Source organism: Dipodomys ordii, unplaced genomic scaffold (genome assembly GCF_000151885.1).
Source record: "Dipodomys ordii isolate 6190 unplaced genomic scaffold, Dord_2.0 Scaffold66, whole genome shotgun sequence".
NCBI classification, from domain to species: domain Eukaryota; kingdom Metazoa; phylum Chordata; class Mammalia; order Rodentia; family Heteromyidae; genus Dipodomys; species Dipodomys ordii.
The window spans coordinates 4,637,847-4,664,993 of NW_012267282.1; the positions used below are offsets into that span (position 1 = coordinate 4,637,847).

At 47.7% G+C, this 27,147-nt stretch overlaps 1 protein-coding gene across 1 annotated transcript in view; it reads left to right on the forward strand.

Moving 5' to 3' along the window:
- Positions 1-26,764, forward strand: part of Atp2a2 (ATPase, Ca++ transporting, cardiac muscle, slow twitch 2) — a 64,607-nt gene extending 37,843 nt beyond the window's left edge. The window contains exons 6-20 of the mRNA XM_013023080.1: positions 10,538-10,618; positions 12,362-12,447; positions 13,852-14,316; positions 15,980-16,068; positions 16,959-17,061; positions 18,315-18,446; positions 20,198-20,320; positions 20,414-20,632; positions 21,521-21,856; positions 22,549-22,769; positions 23,018-23,220; positions 24,364-24,449; positions 24,636-24,769; positions 25,501-25,618; positions 25,714-26,764. Coding sequence (XP_012878534.1) covers positions 10,538-10,618; positions 12,362-12,447; positions 13,852-14,316; positions 15,980-16,068; positions 16,959-17,061; positions 18,315-18,446; positions 20,198-20,320; positions 20,414-20,632; positions 21,521-21,856; positions 22,549-22,769; positions 23,018-23,220; positions 24,364-24,449; positions 24,636-24,769; positions 25,501-25,618; positions 25,714-25,983 — 2,666 coding nt within the window. The 3' untranslated portion in view covers positions 25,984-26,764. The remainder of the gene's footprint in view (positions 1-10,537; positions 10,619-12,361; positions 12,448-13,851; positions 14,317-15,979; positions 16,069-16,958; positions 17,062-18,314; positions 18,447-20,197; positions 20,321-20,413; positions 20,633-21,520; positions 21,857-22,548; positions 22,770-23,017; positions 23,221-24,363; positions 24,450-24,635; positions 24,770-25,500; positions 25,619-25,713) is intronic.
- The last annotated feature ends 383 nt before the right edge of the window (positions 26,765-27,147 follow it).

Here is a 27,147-nt window from a genome sequence, read left to right on the forward strand (position 1 = left end):
CGCTGTGGCTCAAGTGGTAGAGCACTTGCCTTGAGCTGAAGAGCGCAGGGATAGTGCCCAAGCCCAGAGTTCAAGCCCCACGACCAACCAAAAAAAAAAAAAAGCAGGTAAAAAAAGCTGCCAAGTGAGCCACAGCTCCACTTTTGGGTTTTTGCTGGTTAACTAGAGATAAGAGTCTCATGAACTTTCCTGCCTGGGCTGGGCTTTGAACCATAGTCCTCAGATCTTGGCCTCCTGAATTGTTAGGATTACAAGCGTGAGCTACCATTGCCCAGTTAGGAGGTTATTATCTTAAAATTTGCTTTACTAGCTATAATCTATTCAAGGAGAGATTGTATAAGCAATCTTGTGTGAACCTTAGAAGTAGCTATAGCACTAGCGCTAAGTAACATTCATTTGGAAAATAGAAATATGAAGCTAGTGACCCATAAATTTTGAAGCTGCATTAGTTTAGTGTTATCTTAATGCCAACAAAATATTTCTCTGAATTGATTGGTACCAAAAGTAGCAAAGCTATGTATTGTCTTGTAAGAAGTAAGACTCACTGTTTTTAGATTCTTATAATATCTGCAAATGTTATAAAAGTGATTCAAGCTATGATAGCCAAAAAAGTTGTTTTTTGGAATCTTGGGAAGTTGCTATATGCCTCGGGCTTATTTATTGACTTCTCAAAGGCACTGTTTTTAGGATTGTTTAAAACAAACTTTATGTATCTTGGTAACGTAGGGTTGATGAATCGCACAAGGACATAAATAGCCTTAGATGACTCCTGTCTTGTACCATGCTCTGGAGTGATTTCTATTTTAAGATTATGCAAGTGATAGAAATGACACAATCTTAACAAAATTGAATATGCTTTGAAGTTTCTATAAGACTATGGTTTTAGGCCAGGTGCTGGTGGCTCACACCTGTAATCCTAGCTACTCAGGAGGCTGAGATCTGAGGATCACTGTTCAAAGCCAGTCTGAGCAGGAAAGTCTGTGAGACTTTTTTTTTTTTTGTCAGTCGTGGGGCCTGAATTCAGGGCCTGGGTGCTGTCTCTGGGCATTTGTTGTTGTTGTTGTTAGTTGTGGGGCTTGAACTCTGGGCTTGGGTGCTGTCCCTGCGCTCTTCAGCTCAAGGCCAGCACTCTACCACTTGAGCCACAGCGCTACTTCCTGTTTTCTAGTGGTTTATTGGAGATAAGAGTCTCACGGACTTTCTTGCCCAGGCTGGCTTTGAATCACAGCCCTCAGATCTCAGCCTCCTGAGTAGGATGACAGGCATGAGTCACTGCTGATCTCTGGGCATTTTTGCTCAAGGCTAGCACTCTAGCACTTTAAGTTGCAGCTCTACTTCTAGCTTTCTGATGGTTAAAGTCTTATGGATTTCCTCCTGCCCAGAAGATGAATGCTTGTGTAGGCCTGCACTTGCGCGCGCGTGCGTGTGTATGTGTGTGTGTGTGTGTGTGTGCTTAGTCATTGGGTTTGAACTCGGCCTGGTCACTGTCCCTGGGCTCTTTTTGCTCAAGGTTAGCACTTTATCATTTTGAGTACTACTTCCAGTTTTCTGGTGGTTAATTGGATATAAGACTCTCACAGACTTTCCTGTGTGAGCTGGCTTTGAACGGTGATTTTCAGATCTCAGCCTCCTGGGTAGCTAGGATTACAGGTGAGCCCTCAGCACCTGGTCCTTTTGTTTTAAATAACCCTTTAAAAATACTGAAGGCTAGCCAGGCACTGAGGCTCATGCCTGTAATTTGTTTGTTTTTGTCGGTTGTGGGGCTTGAACTCTGGGTTTGGGCACTGTCCCTCAGCTCTTCAGCTCAAAGCTAGCACTCTACCACTTGAGCCACAGTGCTACTTCCTTTTTCTGGTGGTTAATTGGAGATAAGAGTCTTAAGGACTTTTCCTAGGATGCTGGATATTTGGTTTTTAAAATTGAAATTTGGAACCAGGTGTTGTTGGCTCATGCCTGTAATCCTAGCTACTCAGGGGCTGAGATCTGAGTATCATGATTTGAAGCCAAGTCCCCATGAGACTCTTATCTCCAATTAACCATTCAAAAACTGGAAATGGTGCTGTAGCTCAAGTGGTAGATCGCTAGCCCTGAGCTCAACAAAAGAATCTCAGGGACAAAGCCCAAGCCCTGAGTTCAAGCCCTACAACCGGTCAAAAAAAAGAATTGAAATTTGGATCCAGGTACAGTTGACTGTAATCCCGTAATCCTAACTACCTTTGGAGGCTGTTGGTTCATGCTTTGAAGCCAGCCCAGGTAGGTAGGTCTGCCAAGACTATCATCTCCAGGTCTCAGACATGTATCTAGGTACCTGAGGAAGTAATCTTTTTTTTTTGGTGGGGATAGGGTAACTCGTCTTAAAGTGTTCTAATATTTAGGCAAGCGCTCTGCCACTGAGCTACATCGCAGCCTTTTATGATGATTTTTGTTACTGTAAATGTAGAAACGGAAACTCTTCATGTTAACTTGTACTTAACAGAGCAAAATAGTTGAAAACAAAAAAATAGTGTAGGTGTATTACAAGCAGCTTTGAGACGTACAAGCTTTATCTCTTCAGGCAGGATAGCTGAGACATTGGACTGACAGGTGAGTACGCTGGGAAGTCTCGCCTGCTCTTAGGCCCTGATGGACCAGTTGATCTGGAAGGCTGACCTGATTTCATGGGCTGGTACTTTCTGACTTCCTGTAATCACTTTCTCTTCCACTCAGTTGTATCACAGTACCAGTCAAGTGTCAGCTTTCAGTTCTTGCCATTGAGATTAAAATTTGAAGAAAAGAACAATTAAAAAAAACCAGGCTGGGCACCAGTGGCTCATGCCTGTAATCCTGGCTACTCACGGTTCAAAACCAGCCCAGGCAGGACAGTCCGTGAGACTCCTGTCTCCAATAAACCAGAAGTAGTGCTGTGGCTCAAAATGGTAGAACGCTAGCCTTGAGCTGAAAAGCTGAGGAACATGGCCCAGAGTTCATGCCCCATGACCAACCCCCCCCAAAAAAAACAAAAACCAAGCCGGTCGCCGGTGGCTCACGCCTATAATCCTAGCTACTCAGGAGGCTGAGATCTGAGGATTGCGGTTCAAAGCCAGCCTGGACAAGAAAGTCCATGAAATTCTTCAATAAGCCACTCAGAAAACCAGAAGTGGCACTGTGGCTCAAGTGGTAGAGCACTTGCCTTGAGCTGAAGAGCTGAGGGACAGTGCCTAGGCCCAGGGTTCAGGCCCCACAACTGACCAAAAAACAAACAAAAAACCCAGAAGAAACCACAGGACCACTTTTCCTAATCGTGACACATTAGCCATAGTAAGGTTTTTGAAAAGCAAGCAAGGTACTCAACATTGCCATTACTGGGACAACCATGAATTTGAAAGTAATGGGGAAATAAATGGCAAGGATATAAATTTGGTGGAAGTAGAATGCATTTGTAGGGAATTCTATTGTGTATCTGTCTTACAGAAGTAAAAGGGGGCATAAAAGTATTTGCAATATTTTACTAGAAAAAAATTAGAAGGCCATGGAAGTGGAGACTAGTATGGCAGTAAAATGCTGTGACCTTAGAGGTGCCAGGAGTGAAGGTGCCACCCATTCTTTACGAGTTGTGCAAGTTGAATTAGTAACTTATAGAAGCCCTATAGCACACTCACAAGAAAGCAGCACCTCTGCCTATGATTATTCCTATGCAGCCATTGAAAAAAGACACAGATCTGTATGTGCTAATACAGGAAGAGGGCTGGTTTTGTTTTAATGACCCATTTTATAATCAGTGCTATTCATAAAGATGTAAAGGTGATAAATACTATTAATGGCTTGAAGTCTGGGGCCCCAGTGGCTTACGCCTATAATCCTATCTACTCAGGAGGCTGAGATCTGAGGATCACAGTTCAAAGTCAGCCTGGGCTGGAAAGTCTGTGAGACTCTTATCTCTGATTAACAACCAGTTTGGATTTATGCTTCTTTAGTATTTTTCCACAAAGAGATTGTCTTCTAATGTGTGTTCAAGGAGGGTGCTTTACAATATTGCTAGTGCAGACTCTTAGGCCTGTGCTCCTGGCAAGAGCCCCCCAGAGTTGGAGGCCCTGTGGTTTGGAGCTTTTTCCTGGTTGTAGAGTATTCACTTTGAGCTGAAGAGCTCAGGGACAGTGTCCAGGCCCAGAGTTCAAGACTCGTGTCTGGGGGTGGGGGGGAGAGAAAAACAATGGTTTGATGATAAGCCATTGATACAGTATTTCACCTTTAAAAGCCTGGGCACTGTCCCTAAGCTCTGACTCAAGGCTAGCTCTCTACCACTTTGAGCCATAGCTGGTGTGTGTGTGTGTGTGTGTGTGTGTGTCTGTCTGTCTGTCTGTCTGTTTGTGTCTGTGTCTTAATTGGAGATTAAGAGTCTCATGGCCTTTCCTACCTGGGCTGACTTCGAATCCTGATCCTTAGATCTCAGCCTCCTGAGTAGCTAGGATGACAGGTGTGAGCCACCAGCACTTGACTACATGTTTTGTTTTTATAATTTAAAAATGTCTCAAGCTAGCTGGGCACTGGTGGCTGAGATCTGAGGATCACAATTCAAAGCCAGTCCAGACAGGAAAGTCGGTGACTCTTGTCTCTAATTGACCGCCAAAAACCAGGAAGTAGAAATATGACTCAAAGGAAGACACCAGCCTTGAGTGAAAAAGCCAAACCGTGGTGCCAGGCCCTGAATTCTGAGGAGTGTTAGTTTTGAAACATGAGTATATTTATGGTTTTTTTTTTTGGTCCGGTCGTGGGGCCTGGGTGCTGTCCCTCAGCTCTTCAGCTCAAGGCTAGCACTCTACCACTTGAGCCATAGCGCCACTTCCAGCTTTTTCCTTTTTGCTTATGTGGTGCTAAGGAATCGAACCCAGGGCCTCATGTATACAAGGCAAGCGCTCTACCACTGAGCCACCTTCCCAGCCCAAAACATGAGTATATTTAAATCCCATGGTTTCTAAACTCTTTGAAGTTTAAAACTTCCATTCACTTCTAGAGTGTGGCAGAGCAGTAATTTCCTTTAGGCGACTCTTCTTGTGTTCTTAAAGTATATTCTAAGAGTTTTGTTCAGATTTTCTACAGTAGAGAGGAAAGAGCCGGACTGTAGGAGGAGAAGGATGGATTTAAAGAGTCAGGTGTTAAATGGAAGGTAGTTTCTTTCAAATACAGATTATTCTTTATTTAACCTGCCTCAACCCAAAGAGACAAAAAACAAAAACAAACCAAAACTGGAATTAAAAATGAGAGCATTCCCTTGGCAAGAGTAAGAACTTCCCGCTGCCACCTGCCCTTGGCCCTGGCAGCCCCGTCCAGGAAACCGTATGGGACGCCGTCATTGGAGCAGCACTGACTGCCTTGCTCCCCACGCTGAAATTCCCCTCTTCTGAAATGCACACAAGTTGTGGAGGAGGTGTCGCTCAGTGGCTGAGGGCTTGCCTAGTGTGCATTGGGCTCTTGAATCAATCTCAGTGCTGCACATCAAACAATCTTGGGAGCCCTGCTTTATGGGAGAGTCTGAAATTCAATCTGCAGACAAAAGGAATGGTCCTGTTGCCAGGTGCCAGTGGATCACGCCTGTCATCCTAGCTACTCAGGAGGCTGAGATCTAAGGATCGCGGTTCAAAGCCAGCCCCGGGCAGGAGAGACCGTGAGACTCCTATCTCCAATAAACCACCAGAAAACTGGAAGTGGCGCTGTAGCTCCAGTGGTAGAGCGCTCGCCTTGAGCTGAAGAGCTGAAGGACAGCGCCCAGGCCCAGAGTTCAAGCCCCACGACCGACAAAAAAAAAAAGAAAACGGTCAAAGTATAGAGGGATTAGTGGACCAGTTTGCACTGGGTACTGAGGGCTCATGCCTGTGATCTAGCTACTCTGGAAGCTGAGATCTGAGGATCATGATTCAAGCCAGCAGAAAAGTCTGTTAATTGGAGATAAGAATGAGTTGAACCAGCAAAAAGCTGGAAGTAGAGCTGTGGCTCAAAGGAGAGCTCGGACAGTACCCAGGCCCTGAGTTCAAGCCCCAGAACCAGCACAAAAAACAACCAGTTTGGATTTATGCTTCTTTAGTATTTTTCCACAAAGAGATTGTCTTCTAATGTGTGTTCAAGGAAGCTACTTTGCAATATTGCCAGTATAGACTCTTAGGCCAGTGCTCCTGGCAAGAGCCCCCCAGAGTCGGAGGCCCTGTGGTTTGGAGCTTTTTCCTGGTTCTCTAGTTAATTTGGAAAACCTTTAAAGTATGTGAATTCCTAGGCCCCACTCCAAATTCATTGAACTGTATACTCTTACAAATGGGGTCCTGACCATCTGTAGGTTATAAACCTCCACCTGTCAGCTTTAAATTCCTGAATATTTAATTGGCTAGAGTTAGAAAAGCAGTTGTGAGGTGGAAGAAAGTCGAGAAGAATTTAAGGCCAGATTTTAAGGGCTTCCAGGGTCAATTGTTTATTCACTCATTCATTCATCCCTCCCCCCTCCCTCTAGCATTTGTCATTGGAGGCCCTCATCCTTCACTCGGGGAACAGTTAAATGTGAGTCAATGCACTTTGTGCTTCAGAGACCCTGTGTCTTCATACATTTAACTAGACCTTTAGGGGAAGAACAGTTGGTTTTTATAATACCATTGTACAAATACTTTTCTTGCAGCTTTTAAATATAGTGTTGATTCTACCTCACTCTAGAAGATAACTTGTTAATCATTCAGAAAATTTAAGCTTGGATATTTATTGCCACAAAGTGATACTTTCCTAGCTGGGTAGGTAATTCCTTCCTATTATTCCAGTCTCCAGGAGGCAGAGATGGGAAGATCACAAGTTTGAGGCCAGCCCCTCTGCTGTACAAAGTTGAGATACTTTCTCAAAACACCAAGGGCCAGAGCTGTGATACAATAAGGCTGAATCTTCAGTAATTTTTCCTTGTATTAGGCTGTGGGGTTTTGTTTGTTCTGTGCTTTTCCTGGGGCTTGAACTGGAGCCACAGCTCTACTTTCAGCTTTGGAGATCAGTCTCACGGACTTTCCTGCCCAGGTCGGCTTCGAACTACGATGCTCAGATCTCAGCCTCCTTTTAGCTAGGATGGCAGCCATGAGCCACCAGTGCCTTGCTAGCTTGGATTTTCACATGGCATGTTTACTTGTTTCACTGGAGTTTGGGCTTGGGCCTTGCACTGGGTTGGCAAGTGCTGTAGCACTTAAGCTATGCCTCCAGTCCTGATACCTGGCATTTTTAAAATAGAATCACTATGTCCATCAGTGACAGTTCAGAAGTGTGATGGTGTTGAGTGCAAGGGCTGCGGTGCCACACAGGACAAAAAAGTCTCGAAGTCAGCTACCTTCAGACATCAAAGGAACATCTGAAAATGTTCCACTTAGGGTCATAGTATTTTTGTACATATTTCACAATATCCAGAGACATGTAAAGTTAGATTCATTATGACAACAGTAGACATTTAAAGGATTCATTTAACTTTGCATCTTTGTGGAACATTTAAATGTTGGAGACTGCTGCATTTTGGATCTGGTTACTTCACTGTCTTGATCATCTGTTGGCTGTGCTTCCTGCAATGTAGCAAGAACAGAATTGTGTCAGAGCGAAAAGCTTCAGTTGATTTGGTGGGAGCATTGCTGTTGGTTGCATAAGCATTGCCAGCAGGATTTCACCTTCTGCACGTGTCCCAGCGGTCAGAGGCGAGGATGATCTTTGTCTCTGGAGACAGTATTGACAAACTGCTGGCCTGTGCCCACGTTGCCTTTTTAGGCTATACAGTTGTTCCCTGCGCTCAAGTTTAAAGCTCTGAAGTTCAGAAAAACAAACTGAATTGAAGAGATAACCAGTCTGGTGTCTACTTGTTCTTTTATACATAACTAGTGACAATTCATTTGTAAACTAAGTCTGAATTAACTGAAAAACACCATTTGCAATTCCAGGAGGATGCTTTGTAAGGATTTTTAGCTGTCTGAGCATACTTCTCAGTCAACCATGGTTGCCTTTCAGAGTGTCAAGGGACAGCTGTCTACACTTAGGGGGTTAGGCCCTTAGGTGGTACGTACCTGCAAGTACCCCATCACTAAATACAGTCTCAGCCCCTACACTCATTGTCTACTGCCCCGTCAGTTGGGTTCTTTTTTGTGTGGTTTCTTTTGGTCAGTTGTAGGGCTTAAACTCTGGGCCTGGCCACTGTCCCTGAGCTCTTCAGCTCAAGGCTAGCGCTCTACCACATGAGCCACAGTGCCACTTCCAGTTTTCCGGTGTTTAATTGGAGATAACAGTCTCATGGACTTTCCCTGACCTGGCTGGCTTTGAACCATGATCCTTAGATCTCAGCCTCCTGAGTAGCTAGGATTACGGGCATGAGCCACTGGCGCCTGGCTTCAGTCTGTTGGTTTTGTGTGTATGTGCTATGCACAGCAGTGCTGAGTACCTACTACATTCTGAGTACTCTTCTCAGGCTGCGATGGAACTTTGGCTTTATTTAATTGCTGAGTGTTTGTTGTGGCATTTTACTTAATGCACCTCAAGGAAAAGGGCTAAGATGTGGATCCTTTAAAATCTATTATAAGGAACTCTTTAGCCCAGGAAAGAAGGCTAAATTGTTTAAAATATCTTTAGGTTATGCAAGAGGTTGGTTCATTCATTTGATCCAAATTTCCAAAGATAGCGCAGTGTAAGGTGGGAAGTCTCTGCCTGCACCTCACGTCAGCAGCCCGGTGTTGCCAGCTTATTAATGCTTCCTCACGCTGCTGCCAGCCTCTTCCTGGATTGACATATTGCTGTTTGTCCTCAGTGTGGGGTTTGAGTCAGGTCCTCAAGCTTGCAGGCAGGTGCTCGCCAGTTGAGCCCCACCCCCAAGTTACATACTCAATAAACTGTGTCTCTAAGATAAATCCTTAAAGAAGAATTTGTAGAGTGAAAATACTGTGCTTAACAATGATGCCATTGGTGATGTGGCCGGAAAGCTGGACGCCTAGGTGGGCTATGAATCCAAGTAGACTGCTCATGGCTGGTGACACAGTGTGTCACAGTGCTGCACCATCTACAGGAAGCCGCCTTGCTTGACGTTGGAGTTTGAGTTCATGGCCTTGCTAGACAAATGTTCTGTCGCTTGAACCAGGCTTCTAGGCTTAGTATTTCCTTTTTTAGCAATGTTCCAACAATTTTCTTTAATCTCTGTGTGAGTATCTAATGAGTTGTCTCCAGTGTTTTTGTGCCTCTGACTTTTTCAAAAACCTGGAAAATTTCTAGACCTTTTTGGTCGTGCTATATAAGAATGTTTCCAGCTGGCATCGGTGGCTCTCGCCTGTAATCCTAGCTACTAAGGAGGCTGAGATCTAAGGATCACGTTCAAAGCCAGTTTGGGCAGGAAAGTCCATGAGACTCTTATCTCCAAGAAAACCAAAAAAAAAAAAAAAACACCCAGAAAACCAGAAGTGGTGCTCTGGTTCAAGTGGTAGAGTGCTAGCCTTGAGCTGAAGAGCTGAGGGACAGCGCCCAGGCCCCATGACCAACAACAACAAAAATCTGTTTCCAGGGCTGGGAATGTAAGCTTAGTGATAGAGTGCTTGCTTAGCATGCATAGATGAATCTGGCTTCCATTCCTCAGTAGTGCCCAGGCCCTGAGTTCAAGTCCCAGGACTGCAAGAAAACAAAAAGAATCTGTTTTCCATATATCCTTGCTAATTCAGTCTTAGTCTTTTTTTTATTGGTCAGTTGTGGGGCCTGAACTCTGGGCCTGGGCGCTGGCCCTGAGCTCTTCAGCTCAAGGCTAGCGCTATACCACTTGAGCCACAGCGCCACTTCTGGCTTTTTTTTTTTTTTTTTGGGTCCGGTCATGGGGCCTGAACTCTGGGCCTGAGCGCTGTCCCTCAGCTCTTCAGCTCAAGGTTAGCGCTCTACCACTTGAACCACAGCGCCACTTCCGGCTTTTTTCTTTTTGCTTATGTGGTGCTGAGGAATCGAACCCAGGGCCTCTGGCATGCAAGGCAAGCGCTCTACCACTGAGCCACCTTTCCAGCCCCACTTCTGGCTTTTTCTGCTTATGTCATGCTAAGGAATCGAACCCAGGGCCTCATGCATGGGAGGCAAGCACTTACCACTTGAGCCACCTTCCCAGCCCCTAATTCAGTCTATTGTTGTTTTTTAGTTTCATGTTTAGAAAGTAGTTTCTGTAATAATTTGCCTTTTTTTTCTGAAATAGTTTTATTTTTCACTTATCTAGTGAGGTTATTCAGTGTCACTTAGAAGAGCTATATGCTGGTCATGGTGATAAATGCTTGAAACCTCAGAACCTCAGCACTTGGAGGTAGAGTCAGTTGCATCTTGAGTTTGAGGCCAGCTGGAGCTATGTAGTCTAGAGACTACCAAAAAAAGAAAGAAGACAAGAAAGGAGGGAGCTCTTTATTGCTTGAATAGCTTATCTTTTCCTCGGCCTCAGCTGAAGGTTGTAATCCTATAGAGAACATGTTACCTAAACATGTTAGTAAGCGAAGTATACAAAGTTGATAGTTATTGCAAAGTTGTTCACTTTAGCTACCCTTTTCCTTCTCATTAGTTGGTGACAAAGTTCCTGCTGATATAAGATTAACTTCTATCAAATCTACAACTCTGCGAGTTGACCAGTCAATTCTCACAGGTAAGTATTGCATATTGAGAAGTCACTGAACTCTCTTCAAGCTCCGCTTGTTGCATGCTGTAGTAGCTGCTACCCTGTGTGGCATCGCGCCCATCCTCCCTCACGTGGGGTAGAAGAACGCCGGCTTGCTTCATCCCATACGGCTCCTTTTTCCTTTCGGTACCAGCACTGGACCCTCATTTGCCCTTTTTGCCGAAGGCTAGTGCTCTTCCACTTGAGTCACAGCTCTAACTGGCTTTTTTCTAGTTGGCTGGAGATAGAGTCTTCTTGGACTTCCTGCTCAGGCTGGCTTTAGGCAGACTTCCTGCCTGGCTTGTTTTTGCATTTCAAAAGTTAAAAAAGTTAATTATATCACTAGCAGCAGTAATGAGGCTGGATTATTAACTCCCTATTTTGAGGAAAGTAAATTATTTAATGTGTGCCTTCAGGCTATAATTTTTTTTCATGCTATGAATGCTAATCTTCTATCTAAAACTCTACAGTAAGTGTACAATGAACACAAAATTGTTCAGGAAGGGTGACTTGGTAGTACCTGCCTTTTGCACTTGTATATCTGAAATTGTAACACTTCCCATTTATGTGTGGGTGGAGTGTTCATCAGAGCTGGAAGTCAGGTTTTTAGAAGATTAGCTTTTGAAACAATGCTAACCTGAATTAGTGGATAAATAGAAAATCAAAAGGCTATCAACACATATTTCACTACCAGCTCCTCACTCCTCCCCCCTCTCCACCCCCCACCCCCCAAAAAAAATACCAGTCCTGCCTGGGGCTTGAACTTCAGGGCCTTGGCACTACTGTTCCTGAGCCTCTTTGTGCTCAAGGCTAGCATTCTACCACTTGAGCCACAGCACCACTTAGGGCTTTTTTCCTTTTTAATTAAATGGAGAAACATCTCACAGATTTTCTTCTAGGCTGGCTTCAAACAGTAATCCTCAGCTCTCAGCCTCCTGAGTGTCTAGGATTACAGATGTGAGCCACCAGCTGGCTCATTGCCAGTTTTAAAGGGCAGTTAATATAATAGCGGTGACGGGCTGGGTTTTTAATGGAAAGTTTTGATGCTGATTGTAATCCTGACATTCTTTTCTATAGTACCAATTTTTTTGTTTTGTGTTTTTGCTCGGTCATAAGGCTTGAACTCTTCAGTTCAATGCAAGTGCTGTACCACTTGAGCCACAGCACCACTTCCAGTTTTCTGGTGGTTAATTGCAGATAAGAGTCTCATGGACTTTCCTGCCTGGGCTGGCTTTGAACCACCATCCTCAGATCTCAGCCTCCTGAGTAGCTAGGGTTACAAGCATGAGCCATTGGCACCTGGCAATAATAGCACTTTTTTTTTTTTTTTTGGTCAGTCATGGGGCTTGAACTCTGGGCCTGGGCGCTGTCCCTCAGCTCTTCAGCTCAAGGCAAGCACTCTACCACTTGAGCTATGATGCCACTTCCAGTTTTCTAGTGGTTTATTGAAGATAAGAGTCTGACAGTCTTTCCTGCCTGGGCTGGCTTTGAACCATGATCCTCAGATCTCAGCCTCCTGAGTAGCTAGGATTACAGGTGTGAGCCACTGGCGCCTGGCTTAATATCACTTTTTATTACTGTAATTTTGCTTCCTTTTCTCATGTTGGTATTTCTCAAGAATGTTAATAGTTGGTGTGGGTGGGTGCCGTCAGGCTGCTGTGGTGACCGCGCCTGGGTTTCACTGTGTTTCCCATAGACCTAACTATCCCATCTGTCTCACAACCTGCCTAGGGGAATCCGTTTCAGTCATCAAGCACACTGACCCCGTCCCTGATCCTCGGGCTGTCAACCAAGATAAGAAGAACATGCTTTTTTCTGTAAGTATTTTATCGTGTGTAGGTGTGGTATAGAGGAGTGGAGTGTATAAACTATTTTGACATACCCTCATTAACCCTCTCCATTTCCCCTTCCCCTTATATTTACCCCCATTTCACTCTCCTGTCATCTTTTTTTTTTTAAGTAAATATTTTTTTTAAGTAAATATCAGGAGATTTCACCACAGTATCTCACATGTGCTGCATGTATGTTAGTCAGAATAATCCCTTCTATCGTGCATTTTCTGCCCTCTCACTACCTGTTTAACGGTTTTCAGCAAAAGATCTTGTGCTGTCTTCATACTTACTTTGGATATTACTTTCCCTCCTCCCACACAGCCCCATAGTAGAATCGAGCTCTGTGCACAGCATGGAGTCTGGATCTCAGCTTGGGTGTTGATAGGGCTTTTTGCGCTTGGCTCATCTTGCTAAGTGTCTTGGTCTTCAGCTCTATCCACTTTGCTGCAAATAATGTCGGTTCATTTCTCCTTACATCTGAGTAATAGTATACTATCTCATGGTATATACGTGACAGATTCATCCATTCATCTTTTAGTTGTTAGGTCCCTCGGCTAATTCCACTATTGGACTGTTGTGAACAAAGCTTTGATAAACATCGGTGTGCAGGTGTCTTTCTTGTAGATACTACTTTTGAGGCCTCAGCCTCCAACTCATTGTATTTTTATCTGGAGACATTCCCAAGGCTGTAAAGGTCCACAGATGTTTTTCAGTTGGAATTTTAAGAGATAATTTCACTCTTCATGACCAGGCTCAGCTGTTGGAGAACGTTAGCGGGGTGTGGCTCCGTGGCAGTGAGTGTGTGTAAGTGTTCTCAAGGCCCAGGATGGCCAGAGGAGAGCCCGCCACAGCACAAAATGGTGGATGCGTGACTTTCTTGTCTTTTGTTTTGATTGGCATGCTTTTGAGGAGCAGGAAAAAAAAAATAGGTCAAACGTGCTTGAACTCTTAATGTGTGAACATAATAAAAAGTAAAGTACTTTCGCAGTATGGTGAAGTTAATGAAACTTATTCTGGCACTACGAATTAAAGTGTAAAGTGAGGTGAGTGTATGCCCACTTCATCTTCTCAAGAGCTGAATCCTAAGATAGCCCACCGGCTAACTTTGCTTGTTCAACAGACAAAAGGAGGGAAGGTTGTGATGTTGGCGCTAGAGCCAGACATGGGGAATGTGAGGCTTGAGTGTTCTGACGGTGGGGGATGCAGAAGGGGAGCGGCCTGCGCAGAACAGAGCGGTGTGCAGAGTTGGCATGGGTGGTGTGCAACGCGGCTGTGCTGTAGCCACGCTGCTGCTTTGCTTGACTAGTAGCCTAGGAAGGGCCGGGAGATTCCTGTGAGACAGGGAATTGGGAGGTGATGGTGATGCCAGGACTGTCCTCTGCTCTCTAGGGGACAAACATCGCTGCTGGGAAAGCCATGGGAGTGGTGGTGGCAACTGGGGTCAACACAGAAATTGGCAAAATCCGGGATGAGATGGTGGCGACCGAACAGGAGAGAACACCCCTTCAGCAGAAACTAGACGAGTTTGGGGAGCAGCTTTCCAAAGTCATCTCCCTCATCTGCATCGCTGTGTGGATCATAAACATAGGGCATTTCAACGACCCTGTTCACGGGGGCTCCTGGATCCGAGGCGCTATCTACTACTTCAAGATTGCAGTGGCCCTGGCCGTCGCCGCCATCCCTGAGGGGCTGCCCGCCGTTATCACCACGTGCCTGGCTCTTGGCACACGCAGAATGGCAAAGAAAAATGCCATTGTTCGAAGCCTCCCTTCTGTGGAAACCCTTGGTTGCACATCTGTCATCTGCTCGGATAAGACAGGCACACTCACCACCAACCAGATGTCCGTCTGCAGGGTAAGGACAGCTTCGGAGCCTTGGGGGGTGCTCTGTGTGCCTCCCAGCCATCGATCGGCCTTCATGCCGCCAAAGGCTTTGACTTAGACTTACGGCTCACTACTTACGTGAAGGCTACCTGAGACACCTGACCTAAGCTGCAGTATTTGAAGGCAGTTAATCAATTCTGAAGTAGTTTATGAACTATAGGATTGGAGAGACTAGAGCTTCATGTCTATGGTCCTCTATATCTCGGTATGGGAAAGTTAAGAGATCAGCTTCATTTGAGGAAGCAGCTAAACTCCCACCCGAATCATAATTGGTATTTGCAAAACACATTAAATGTATTGATTTCTTCCTTAAAAGCAAATCATTGTTTTATGATTTGCTTTATTCTCTAGGTTTAGCCTTCCTTTTTCTAGGTTGTTTAATGAACCATCATTTGGGGTAAAATAAAAAGCCATTTAGTGGGGCACTGGTGGCTCACATCTATAATCCCAGCTACTCAGGAGGCTGAGATCTGAGCATCCATCATGGTTTGAAGCCAGCCTGGGCTAAAAGCTCATGAGACTCTTATCTCCAATTAACAACCCCCAGAAAGGCTGGAAGTGGAGCTGTGGCTCAAAGTGGTAGAGTGCCAGCCTTGAGCAGAACTGCTCACTGACAGAACCCAGGCCTTGAATCCAAGCCCCAGTTCTGGTGCACACATACACACGTGTACATACACACACACATAAATAAGCTGAGCTAGCCAGGCGCTGGTGGCTCACGCCTGTCATCCTAGCTACTCAGGCTGAGATCTGAGTATCATGGTTCCGAGCCAGATCTGGTAGAAAGGCCGTGAGACTCTTATCTCCAATAAACCACCAGAAAACGGGAAGTGGCCCTGTGGCTCAAGTGGTAGAGCGCTAGTCTTGAGCTGAAGAGCTGAGGGACAGCGCCCAGGCCCAGAGTTCAAGCCCTACAACCAACAAAAATAACAAAAAAATAGAAGGCTGAGAGATCTCAGGATCGTGGTTCAAAGCCAGCCCAGGCAGAAAAGTGGTTCAAGTGGTAGAGTGCTGGCTAATAGTGCCCAGGCCCTGAGTTCAAGCCCCAGAACTGGTTAAAAAAAAAACAACTTAATAATAAGCGAGTCTTTCTTTCTTTTTCTCTCTCTCTCTTTCTTTCTTTTTTGGGGTCCCGTCGTGGGGTGTGAACTCTGGGCCTGGGCGCTGTCCCTCAGCTACCTCTTCAGCTCAAGGCTAGCGCTCTACCACTTATGCCACAGCGCCACTTCCGGCTTTTTTCTTTTTGCTTATGTGGTGCTGAGGAATCGAACCCAGGGCCTCATGCATGCAAGGCAAGCACTCTACCACTGAGCCACCTTCCCAGCCCCTGAGTCTTTCATTAGAGTTGACCTTCTATTGACCCAGAGTCCTTCAGGTCTCAACGTTCCTGTGGGCTGTCTGCTGTGTCTCTGGTGCTGTTGTTAATTAATGGTCTCGTTTCTCAGACGTTAGTTTGTGGTGGGATGGGAGAGGCGGCCAGCCCCACGTCACAGCAGTCGGGTAGCGCTGAGCTTCCCCGCGTTGCCTTGTGTGTGTTTTCTTAAGTAAGCGGAGTTTTGCCTCACGCTGACAAAGATATTTTTTCCAGCAATATTTTCTTATACCTTTAAACTATGATGTCTGTTCCCCCACAGATGTTTATTCTGGACAAAGTTGAAGGTGATACTTGTTCCCTGAATGAGTTTACCATAACCGGCTCGACATACGCACCGATTGGAGAAGTGTGAGTACCCGTCTTGCTGGCCTCAAGACCTGTGTGGCATTCTGGTGTTGGTGTGGAGTTGCAGGCATGGTAGAAAGCTGAGGAGGGGCTGGAGCTGGAGCTGGAGCTCGGTCCTAGAGCACTTCACTGCCTAGCACTTCCAAAGTGAAGCTCTGGAAACAGAAAGATAAGATGGCCTTCGGAATGTGACTCGAGTCAGTGCTCTTTATTAGAAGACCAAATTTTTTTTTTTTTTAATTCAATCTTTAGCCTGGGGTTGGTGGCTCACACATGTAAATCCTAGTCACAAGACTCAAAGCAGCCTAGAAAGACAGGAAAATGGGGGACTTTTATTCTGCAGTTAACCAGCAAAGCATGGAGGTAGAGTTGTGCTTCACATGACAGCTCCAGCCTTGAGAAAGCTAAGAGGCAACACCTCGTCCTTGACGTGAAGCGCCAGTGCTGGCGGTTACAAATGACATCCAATGCTGGCGGTTACAAATGACATCCAATGCTGGCGGTTACAAATGACATCCAGTGCTGGCAGTTACAAATGACATCCAGTGCTGGCAGTTACAAATGACATCCAGGCTTCGAAAAAGAACTCAAGCTGATCAGCCAGCCATTTTTTTCATCTTTATTCAGGTTCTTTTTGGCTTTTCAGGTCCAATTTCTAATTGTTCTTCACTGATACCCGTGAATTTCACTAAGAATTTGTGATCTTTCACTGGTGATTCTTGGTATCAGAGATGCATTCTCTGTCTTAATTCTAGACTCTGATACAAACGTTTACTGAGGTGCCCCTCAGATTCCTTTGACTCTATGCCCTTCTGTTGCCCCAAACCTCTACTTTCATTATTTATTGGGGAAAAAAATCAATAGTGATCTAAGAATGCGTTCTCTTTTGATAGGCATAAAGATGATAAACCAGTGAAATGTCATCAGTATGATGGGCTTGTAGAATTGGCGACCATCTGTGCTCTGTGCAATGACTCTGCTTTGGATTACAATGAGGTAAGTAGACTTTGTAGTGAGGAACTAGACCTAGTATCTTTTCTTGCGGCCTGATTTTGTTGTTGTTGTTGGTGGTGGTGGTGGTGGTCTTGAACTCTGGGCTTGGGCGCTGTCCCTGCACTCTTCAGCTCAAGGTGAGTGCTCTACTGCTTGAGCCACAATACCACTTCCAGTTTTCTAGTGGTTTATTGAAGATAAGAGTCTCAGAGCCTGGCCTGGTGGCTCACGCTTGTAATCCTAGATACTCAGGAAGCTGAGATCTGAGGATCATGGTTCAAACCCAGCCTGGGCAGGAGAGGCCGTGAAACTCTTATCTCCAATAAACCACCAGAAAACCGGAAGTGATGCTATAGCTCAAGTAGTAGAGTGCTAGCCTTGAGCTGAAGAGCTGAGGGACAGCGCCCAGGCCCAGAGTTCAAGCCCCATGACCGACCCAAAAAAAAAAAAGTCTCATGGACTGCCCTGGTCGCTTTGAACCATGATCCTCAGATCTCAGCCTCTTGAGTAGCTAGGATTACAGGCGTGGGCCACCAGGGCCTGGCTCAGCGGCCTGCTTTTATTTCCCCTTTCCATCCGTTGACTCCTGTAGATCTTGTTAGTGAACAAACCTTCCTAAGAATGGGAGTGTGGACTTGGGTTTAAGACATTGCTGGGTACATTCTGAGCCTAGAGGGTTGTTTTAATGACAGTAGAAGAATTTGAGGGGCTGGGAAGGTGGCTCAGTGATAGAGCGCTTGCCTTGCATATATGAGGCCCTGGGTTCAATTCCTCAGCACCACATAAGCAGAAAAAAAAGCTGGAAGTGGCGCTGTGGCTCAAGTGGTAGAGCGCTAGCCTTGAGTTCAGGCCCCACGACCAACCAAAAAAAAAAAGAATTTGACCAACTAAAAAAAAAAAATAGTGAGGTTTTACTTCTACCTTAAAGGCAAGAGTCCTGTTAGGGACAGAATGGTAAGCAGATGGCCTTGGAGAGCTTTCTGACTCACATGGCTTTGTGTGTTTGAGTTAAATATGGCTGTGACTTGTGGCTTCCTATATTTAAGGGGAATGGAAAAGCTAATTGTCTGAATGAGGTGGCGGCGCCTAAGCTTTGAGTGGTTTTGCGGGGTTATCTGCTGCAGTAAGATAAAAACCAGCCGGACAGTAAGCGCCCAGCGGAGGACAGTGTCCTTTTGTGGGGGAAAAATACATTGAAGAGAAATTTACCTGTTTCCTTCCTTGTTTTCTATTTTGTATGCCTTTAAACAATACAGGCGAAGGGTGTGTATGAGAAAGTTGGAGAAGCTACAGAGACTGCCCTCACGTGCCTTGTAGAGAAGATGAACGTATTTGATACTGAACTGAAAGGTCTTTCCAAAATAGAACGCGCAAATGCCTGCAACTCGGTCAGTATCTTGAGTGTGGTCTGCTCTTCCCTGCACTTAGTCACTTGCAAGACATTTCACCTAGGCCAGGCAGGGTAGCTCACATATGTAATCAGGAAGGAAAAGTCAGAGGTTCCAAGGACAGACCGAGGGGAAGAGACAGCTTTCTGTCCATCAGCCAGGCACTGGCTACTCGGGAAGCTGCGGCTGTAGCAAGGGCTTTGCCCTCTGAGCCTGGCGCCAGCCAAACTCTGGAAATGGCTTTGTTTTTCCTTTCCCTTGCACAGGATAGCGCTCCCCTGCCCTGAGCACCCAAGCACGTCCAGTCTTTGTAGAGTTGTCGTTGGTCCGTGAGTGACTGAAACTAAACCCAAGCGCGTGTGTGATGGGCAGGCAGCTTGGGCAGCCCTGCCCCAGCATAGCTGAGCGCACGCGGGACGCCTCATTCACGTGTACCATTCTTCAGTTACTGCGTGCCCAGGCGTGGGGAGGATCAGTGTAACTCACCACACCAACCAGATCTAAAACTGTGGCTAGATGCAGAAAAAGCGCTTGATGAAATTCCATCTCATCTAAAATTAGGAATAGAAGGCCATATCTTCAGGCTGACAGAATGGTCACTCAGAGCCTGTGCTCATGCTGTGTGGGCTGGTCCGCCAGGACCGCACAGACCTCATCTGTGGTGGGCACGAGAACACAAGGAAGGACCGGACTTGCTCCTCCTCCTCAGCCTCCCTGCCAGTGTCTGCCGGATCTTTTGTGTCCCATCAAAATGTGGAGGCCTTGCCTGCCCGCGGCCATTTTTGTTTCCAGTTCCTCCTGCGCTCACTCTAGTTCCGTGAGTTTAGAATGGAGAACAGCGTCCTGCTGTGCACTGCCACCAGGAAGCTGCCCTGTCCTGTCTCCCGTCCTCCCCTCCTCCTCTCCCCTCTCCTCTCCTCCCTCCCCTGCCCCCTCCCCTCCCCCTCCCCTGCCCCCTGCTTTCACTCTACTAAACGGTGGGTCTTGTCTCCTTTCAAACAATAAGTTCTGTTTTGCTTTCTTAGTACTGAGGATTAAACTTGAGGCTTCTTAGGTTTGCTAGGCAAGCTGTCTACCACTTGAGCCAGGCCTTCAGCTCTGCATTTTGGAATGTCATGAGCTTTTCTGAGTTCACTTTGAAAAACCTCCATCCTTTGATCTGAGCCTCCTAAGTAGCAGGGATTATAGATGTAAGCCACTAGGCACCTGGCTTAGTGCTTGTTTTTCAGATGTTATTTTGTGCTAGCTTTGTCTGGGCTGCTCCTAAACCAAGATCCTCCTGTCACCTCCTCCTGAGTAGCTGGAATTACAGGCATGTGCCACCACACTCAGCCTTAAAAAAAAAAATTCTTAGCAGCCAAGAGTTTGAAGCCCCATTGATGTCGAGTCTCCCTGTGATCACCTTTAAGACCCTTCTGGCCTCACACGCCGCCGCGTCCAGCCTCAGGCCACGCGCCTGCTGCGTGGGGCGCTGCCCATCGCTGGCTGCCTGGCCCCCATGGCTTTTGGTGTTGACTTGAACATTGCTCCCTCTTACCGTGTGTTTACCAGCACTTTCTATCCCCTCCCTTGTCTGATTTTTTTTCCCATGGCACTCAGCATAGGTCATTTTTGCACTTGACTCTGCCCTCTATGCTGAGGACTGTTTGACACACGCAGGGATTGACCGGTGACACTGCTGTCCCCACGGTCCCCAGGTTCATTGAACAAGCGGGAATGCCCTACACGGTCCTTCTGTGTTCTCCTCACAGGTCATTAAACAGCTGATGAAAAAGGAATTTACTTTGGAGTTCTCACGTGATAGAAAGTCCATGTCAGTCTACTGTACCCCAAACAAACCAAGCCGGACCTCCATGAGCAAGATGTTTGTGAAGGCAAGTGTGGGGTGCGGCGCAGGTGCAGGCCGCGTGCTTCGGGGGCTGAGGCACTGAGCCAGCTCAGCGGCTCACCGACTGTCCTGTCTCCAGGGCGCGCCCGAGGGAGTCATCGACAGGTGCACCCACATCCGAGTTGGGAGTACGAAGGTCCCCTTGACCCCGGGAGTCAAGCAGAAGATCATGTCCGTCATTCGGGAGTGGGGCAGTGGCAGTGACACACTGCGCTGCCTGGCCCTGGCCACTCACGACAACCCGCTGAGGAGAGAGGAGATGCACCTGGAGGACTCCGCCAGCTTCATCAAATACGAGGTAGAGGGCTCCGCCCCTGCAGTCACCACCAAGCAAGCCTGCCCAGGGGTGGGGCGCGCCCGGGGCCCTCACCCTGTCATTGAGTCGCTGCTCAGACAGTTAATGATCACCCAGTGCACCTCGTGCCGTCAGCGCGCGGTAGAGCCAGCCAGGCTTCAATTCTGTACCGCTCATGTTAGGCTTAATTGTTTTTCTTTAATGGGATGTTTAGAAGATACTGAAGGTTGGTGGTGAGAGTCTCACAGACTTTCCCTGTCTGGGCTAGCTACTAATTGCGATCTTCAGATCTCAGCTTCCTGAGAAGCTAGTTGAGTAGCTAGAATTACAGGCATGAGCCACTGCACCTGTCAGAATTTATTTTCAGAATAGGGTTAGAAAAATGTGAAGAAACATAGGATTACGTTGAAGAAACATGGGATTACTTTGAAGAAACATGGGATTACGTGGTGTATTTGCTTTTTGCGCCCCCACCCCCTTTTTCAGTAGAAAATAAGAGGCCAGGGTGTAGCCCAGAGGTATAGTGTCTACTGAGCATGTGCGAAGCCCTAGGTTCAACCCTTAGCACCACAAAAAAGAAAAGCTAGGAATGGTAACTCATGGCTGGAGGCCGAGCACTTGGGAGCAAGGTGGAGGAGAATCATCAGTTTGACTCAGGCTGGCCTGTGTAGCAACCCTGTTTCAGAAAGCCAGGGCTAGTGGTGGGGGTCAGTAGTAGAGCACTTGCCTGGCCTTTGTAAGGCCCCGCGTTCAATCCCCAGCACCGCACCCCCTCCCCCAGAACAGATAACACGCCTCTGCCCTTGACAGTAGCTGAGATTTCCCACACAAGGGCATGGGAGGGGCAGAAGAAGGCCCCGCATGGGACTCATAGTGGCGCTCTTACTGTAGACCAACCTGACGTTCGTGGGCTGCGTGGGCATGCTGGACCCACCCAGGATCGAAGTGGCCTCCTCGGTGAAGCTCTGCCGCCAAGCCGGCATCCGGGTCATCATGATCACAGGGGACAACAAGGGGACAGCCGTGGCCATCTGTCGCCGCATTGGCATCTTCGGGCAGGATGAGGATGTGACGTCCAAGGCTTTCACAGGCCGGGAGTTTGATGAGCTCAGTCCTTCGGCCCAGAGAGACGCCTGCTTGAACGCCCGCTGCTTCGCCCGGGTCGAGCCCTCACACAAGTCCAAGATCGTGGAGTTTCTCCAGTCTTTCGATGAGATCACCGCCATGGTGAGTGGCCGGCAGCTCACACGGAACCACAGCTGAATCCTCTCGTGTTCTCTAGAGTCCTTGCCCAGGGGTGACAGCTGTGTCCAAAAAGCCTTTGTAGGGACAGACCTGCCTGCCTGCCTGCCTGCCTGCCTTCCTTCCTTGGTTTTATTGGTGTTTCTTAGGGGCAGCTGCCCTTCTGAAGCTAGGATTCTGTAAATAGATGTGAGGGGCTGGGCATGGTGGTGCACACCTGGAATCGCAGCGAGTCAGTCCTTGACTCGAGCCACACAATGAGGTGATGTTTTTGATCCGTAGACGCTGTGTGCTGCTTGGGTGTGTTTTTGAGTGAGTGGCATAAGCGGCCTGTGACAACTTGGGTGCTTTGCACGTGTGCGTCACACTGATCTTTATCCTGTGGCTACATGTCCAGTGCCATGCAAGTTGTTTGGGGCTGAGGTGAAAATTACGAACTTTAATTCTCTGGGCTCCACTTCCTGCAGTCTCTCTGGGAAGTTTGTTTGCCATCTTACATTTCCCAGGCAAAATATGTTCGATGCCAACCTAGGAGAATACATTATGTAAAGCCATCTCCCCGTTCCCCACCGCGGCCTCCCCCCCCCCCAATCCCTTGTCTCCCGACTCCCTCCCAGGCCAGCCATGTGCCTGCGCCAGGCAGCTATGAAGTGGCCACGCCTTTCCTTCCCTTTCAGACTGGCGATGGAGTGAATGATGCCCCTGCTCTGAAGAAGTCAGAGATCGGCATTGCCATGGGCTCCGGCACTGCAGTGGCTAAAACGGCCTCTGAGATGGTCCTGGCGGACGACAACTTCTCCACCATCGTGGCGGCGGTGGAGGAAGGGCGAGCCATCTACAACAACATGAAGCAGTTCATCCGCTACCTCATCTCCTCCAACGTGGGCGAGGTGGTCTGGTAGGTCCTGTCTTGCATCATGGTGGCCACTGCAGGGACTGCTGACCCCCTGGCTCTCCAGCAGCTTTGGGGCGTTGTGTTGGGGTGTGTGTGGGAACACAATCCTCTGGCTGCACAGGGCTTCCCCGCAGCGCGTCTTCCTTCTCCCCATATCCAGCAGGGCGTGGGGGCGGGGGGCAGAGCCGTGGCATCTAAACCCTTCTTCTAATCATTGGGTCTTTTTTTCCCATTCTTCCTTGGGCACAAAGCATTTTCCTGACAGCAGCTCTAGGGTTCCCCGAGGCTTTGATCCCTGTCCAGCTGCTCTGGGTCAACCTGGTGACAGATGGTCTGCCCGCTACTGCGTTGGGGTTCAACCCTCCTGACCTGGACATCATGAACAAGCCGCCCCGGAACCCTAAGGAGCCGCTGATCAGTGGCTGGCTCTTCTTCCGTTACCTGGCTATTGGCTGTGAGTATAGCACGCGCGTCTCTCAGGAGGGTAGCAGAACTCAGAGGTGTGCCATGCCCTCTTGTAGTTCAGCCAAGTACATACTCTATGCTAAAAGCTGCTCAGGCCCAGCGCTGGCAGCTCACACCTGTAAGCCAGCTACTCAGGAGGCTGAGATCTGAGGGTCATGGTTCAAAGCCTCGGCTGGCTTTGAAAGTCTTTGAGACTCTTATCTCCAATTTACCACCAACAAGCTGGAAGTGGAGCTGTGGCTCAAGTGGTAGAGCACTAGCCTTGAGCAAAACATGCTCAGGAACAGAACTCAGTTCAAGCCCCAGAGCAGAACAACCACAACAAAGCTTCAGTTATACTTGTCTGGCATCGGCTTTTCATATTCCCATATTTATTCTCCTTCGCACAGAGGAGCCGGAGAATGAAGACTTGGCTTCCTGTCTTCATCTTTGAGTAATGATCACCACAGTGTAAAGCTCAATCCCATTCCATCGGTCCATGTGGACACCTCATCCCCTAACCAGGGCTGCTTCTGTTCCCCATCTCATGGGTTAGCGAGGTGCGGCCATGCCAAGCCCCGGGATTCCACTAGGCCTGAGGTTGAACACAGTGGCTGGCGATGGTGAACTCAGACAGCGGCATGAGATAGTCTAGAGAAGGGCCGGCCGTGAGTGCCGGCAGCCCTGCAGCTTCTCGGGCAGCGCCTCTGCTGTTGCTTTCTGGAAGTGGTGGCATTTATCCTTGTGTCTTTGTCTCTGGGCAGTGGTTAGCATCGTATTCTCTCAATCTGAACTTTCCTTGTTGCTGATATCTGGAGTATAAGAATCTGGCTTTGATCCCCAGATCTCAGCCCAGCGGTGCTGCTCTGTGCTGCACCCCAGCATTAATGTCTGTATGGGTTGTAGCAGCTGGCCTAACAGTGTAACCGATCCCCAACACTATGGCTGTCCATGATGCCATGCACCTGCAGCTTCACAGCGTGCACAGTGGTCACGCACATCTCCCTGGAGAGGCCGAGGTGGGGGCAGTGGCCTCTTCTCTCTGGCCGGTCCTGCCACTCCCAGTGCTGGGCACAGCTGCTAGAAGCAGCCTTAGCCTCAGTGACCTTTATGCCCCGGGTCACGTCCCTAAGCATCATGCACGTCTTTGCAGGTTACGTGGGTGCTGCCACTGTGGGTGCTGCTGCTTGGTGGTTTATTGCTGCTGATGGTGGCCCACGGGTGTCCTTCTACCAGCTGGTACGTAGCCACTTGTTGTCTTCCTGTGGTTTGAGCATCTGTCAGATCACCTGAAGGCACAGCTAACACAGTGGGGAGGATTCTGGGGGAGAACTTGCCAGGAAAGCTGTGGCTGCTCCGCTCTGCGGGGCGCTGGGCTCGGGCACTGGCGGAAGAGTGAGTGGGTGGGTGGGACTCTCGTTGCAGAGCCACTTCCTGCAGTGCAAAGACGACAACCCAGACTTTGAAGGAGTGGACTGTGCAATCTTTGAGTCCCCGTACCCAATGACGATGGCGCTCTCTGTGCTGGTTACCATAGAGATGTGCAACGCCCTCAACAGGTGAGTGTGGCAAGAGCTCCAGCCACTGGCTGCGGCTCACAGGAAAGGAGATGAGCCGCTGATTCTAAAGCCTCCGCCCCCCCCCCCCCCCCCCACGAAGTGGTGATGGGCGTGCTTGTTCTTCCCTAGAAGAAACATAACTGGTAGACACCAGTCCCATGGGGACAGAACAAGCCCCCACCAGGAAAGCCAGTGACAAAAGTAGGAACTTGTAACTAGCCTGAGCACCTGGGGCACCACGCGCAGCTTTGAGCTGAGCTGCACCTGTTGTCTTGAAGCCTTAGGTGTAAAATTGGCAGTTTGTCCTACATCTGAACATTCCTTCCTTAATTTTGCCACCAGTGGAACTCTGGTCCCTAGAATCAGGTCACTGGCGAGGCCAGGTGGCAGCAGTGTTTGCAGTGTAGCCTGGAGCTGGAGTGCTGGGTGGTGTGTCCCTGTGCCTGACCTCCATATGAAGCCTAGCTCCACCGAAAGTGGAGCTGTGGCTCAAAATGGTAAAGTGCTTGCCTTCAGCAAGCATTCAGAAACAGCACCCAGGCCAAGTTCAAGCCCGACAACTAAATAACCAGCAAAAATTAGGGTTGGTGGAATGACTCAGAGTGTGTCCCCTTAGCAAAGGATGAGGCCCTGAGTTCAAGCCCCAGCATCACCTGAACGAAAGGTATAGTTTAGCCCTGACTGCCTCTGCAGCCTGTGGAATGAGTCACTCCCCCCCCCCCCCGCCCCAGCTTGTCTGAAAACCAGTCCCTGCTGAGGATGCCTCCTTGGGAGAACATCTGGCTGGTGGGCTCCATCTGCTTGTCCATGTCGCTCCACTTCCTGATCCTCTACGTGGAGCCCCTGCCGGTAAGTGCACAGGCAGCAAGGGTGGCAGGCACCCCGTGGGGCTGAGGCACCTCCTGCAGGGCAAGCCTCAAAACCTCCCGGGCCTGTGGCCTCAGCTTATCTTCCAGATCACACCGCTGAATCTCACCCAGTGGCTGATGGTGCTGAAAATCTCCTTGCCTGTGATTCTCCTGGACGAGACGCTCAAGTTTGTGGCCCGCAACTACCTGGAACCTGGTAAAGAGTGTGTGCAGCCTGCCACCAAATCCTGCTCGCTCTCAGCATGCACGGAGGGGATTTCCTGGCCCTTTGTGCTGCTCATAGCGCCCCTGGTGGTCTGGGTGTATAGCACAGACACTAACTTTAGTGATATGTTCTGGTCTTGACTGACAGCCCTACGTACAGAAGATGTTTAACTTAATCAATTAATTTTTTATTGTTTAAAGCAACTGTCTATTTCTGCTGAATTTTCACATGAACATACTGGCTGGTGAAGGAGGTTTCATACTCTATATTTTGTTTTGCTTTTTTTTTTTTCTGACTCCAGTGGGACAAGATTTTCCTTTTTTATACACATAATTCAAGTGTCCATGGACATGTACAGAGAACTAACACTATTTTATGCAGATATTTTTTTGTAGATGAAAAAGCATGTACAGTGTTCTGTTTAATACTCATCCTTGTATAAAAATAGTTGAGCCAGCAGACATTGTCAGCAAATTAATTGGCAGCAGACATTAGGAAGTGAATGTGTGTGGTTTTTAAAAAACTAAATAGCATGTATTGTGTCTTGCATGATTATCTGGATTTAATTTGGTATCACAGTCTAATTTTTATCATAAGCCAATTTTTCTGCACCGAGCAGAGTCCTGCTACCTCAGTCAGTATTTTTTGGTTTGCCACTTCCTGCACCCCCACCTCCGATCACCCCCAGCCCACCCCTGGCCCGCTCGGCTTCTGTAGGTTTGATGGTTCTGTTTACGCCCGTCTTCACAAGAGGTATGCCTGCTCTCGCTTGTGCAGAAAACATTGCTCCACATTCAATTGACTGGGTTTCTGTCCCTTCGCCTAGTTTTTAAGGTTATTTATTTAAATGTCTAATGTATTTTATTGTAACAGACATTGTTTTGCCAACATGCCTATTCCATGGCACTTCACAATCTAGTTAAAAAAGAAAAATAAAACGTTTTAAATGGACAGAAAAAAAAAAAGTAACTGTCTTGTTCTTGAGGGGCTTCCTTGGACTAGCTCTGAGGCCGGTCAGCCTTCTGAGGTGCTTGGCGCAGAGCCTTGTTCCCGTCCTGCTGCAGTCGTGGGGTTTATTTAGAGACAAATTTCATCTGTGTGATCGTGTGTTTCCTGAAGTTTCTGCTGGCCTGTATATGTAGCCTGATCTAAGGATCATAGGGGCAAGTGTGTGTGTGTGTGTGCGCGTGCGTTTTGTAAAATCTGTAAATAGCACATGACAAATGAACATACTGTATAGAGCTATTTTTATTTGAATGTGGCACTAACGACCACCGTGACCCTGACAAACGTTTGCGCATGTT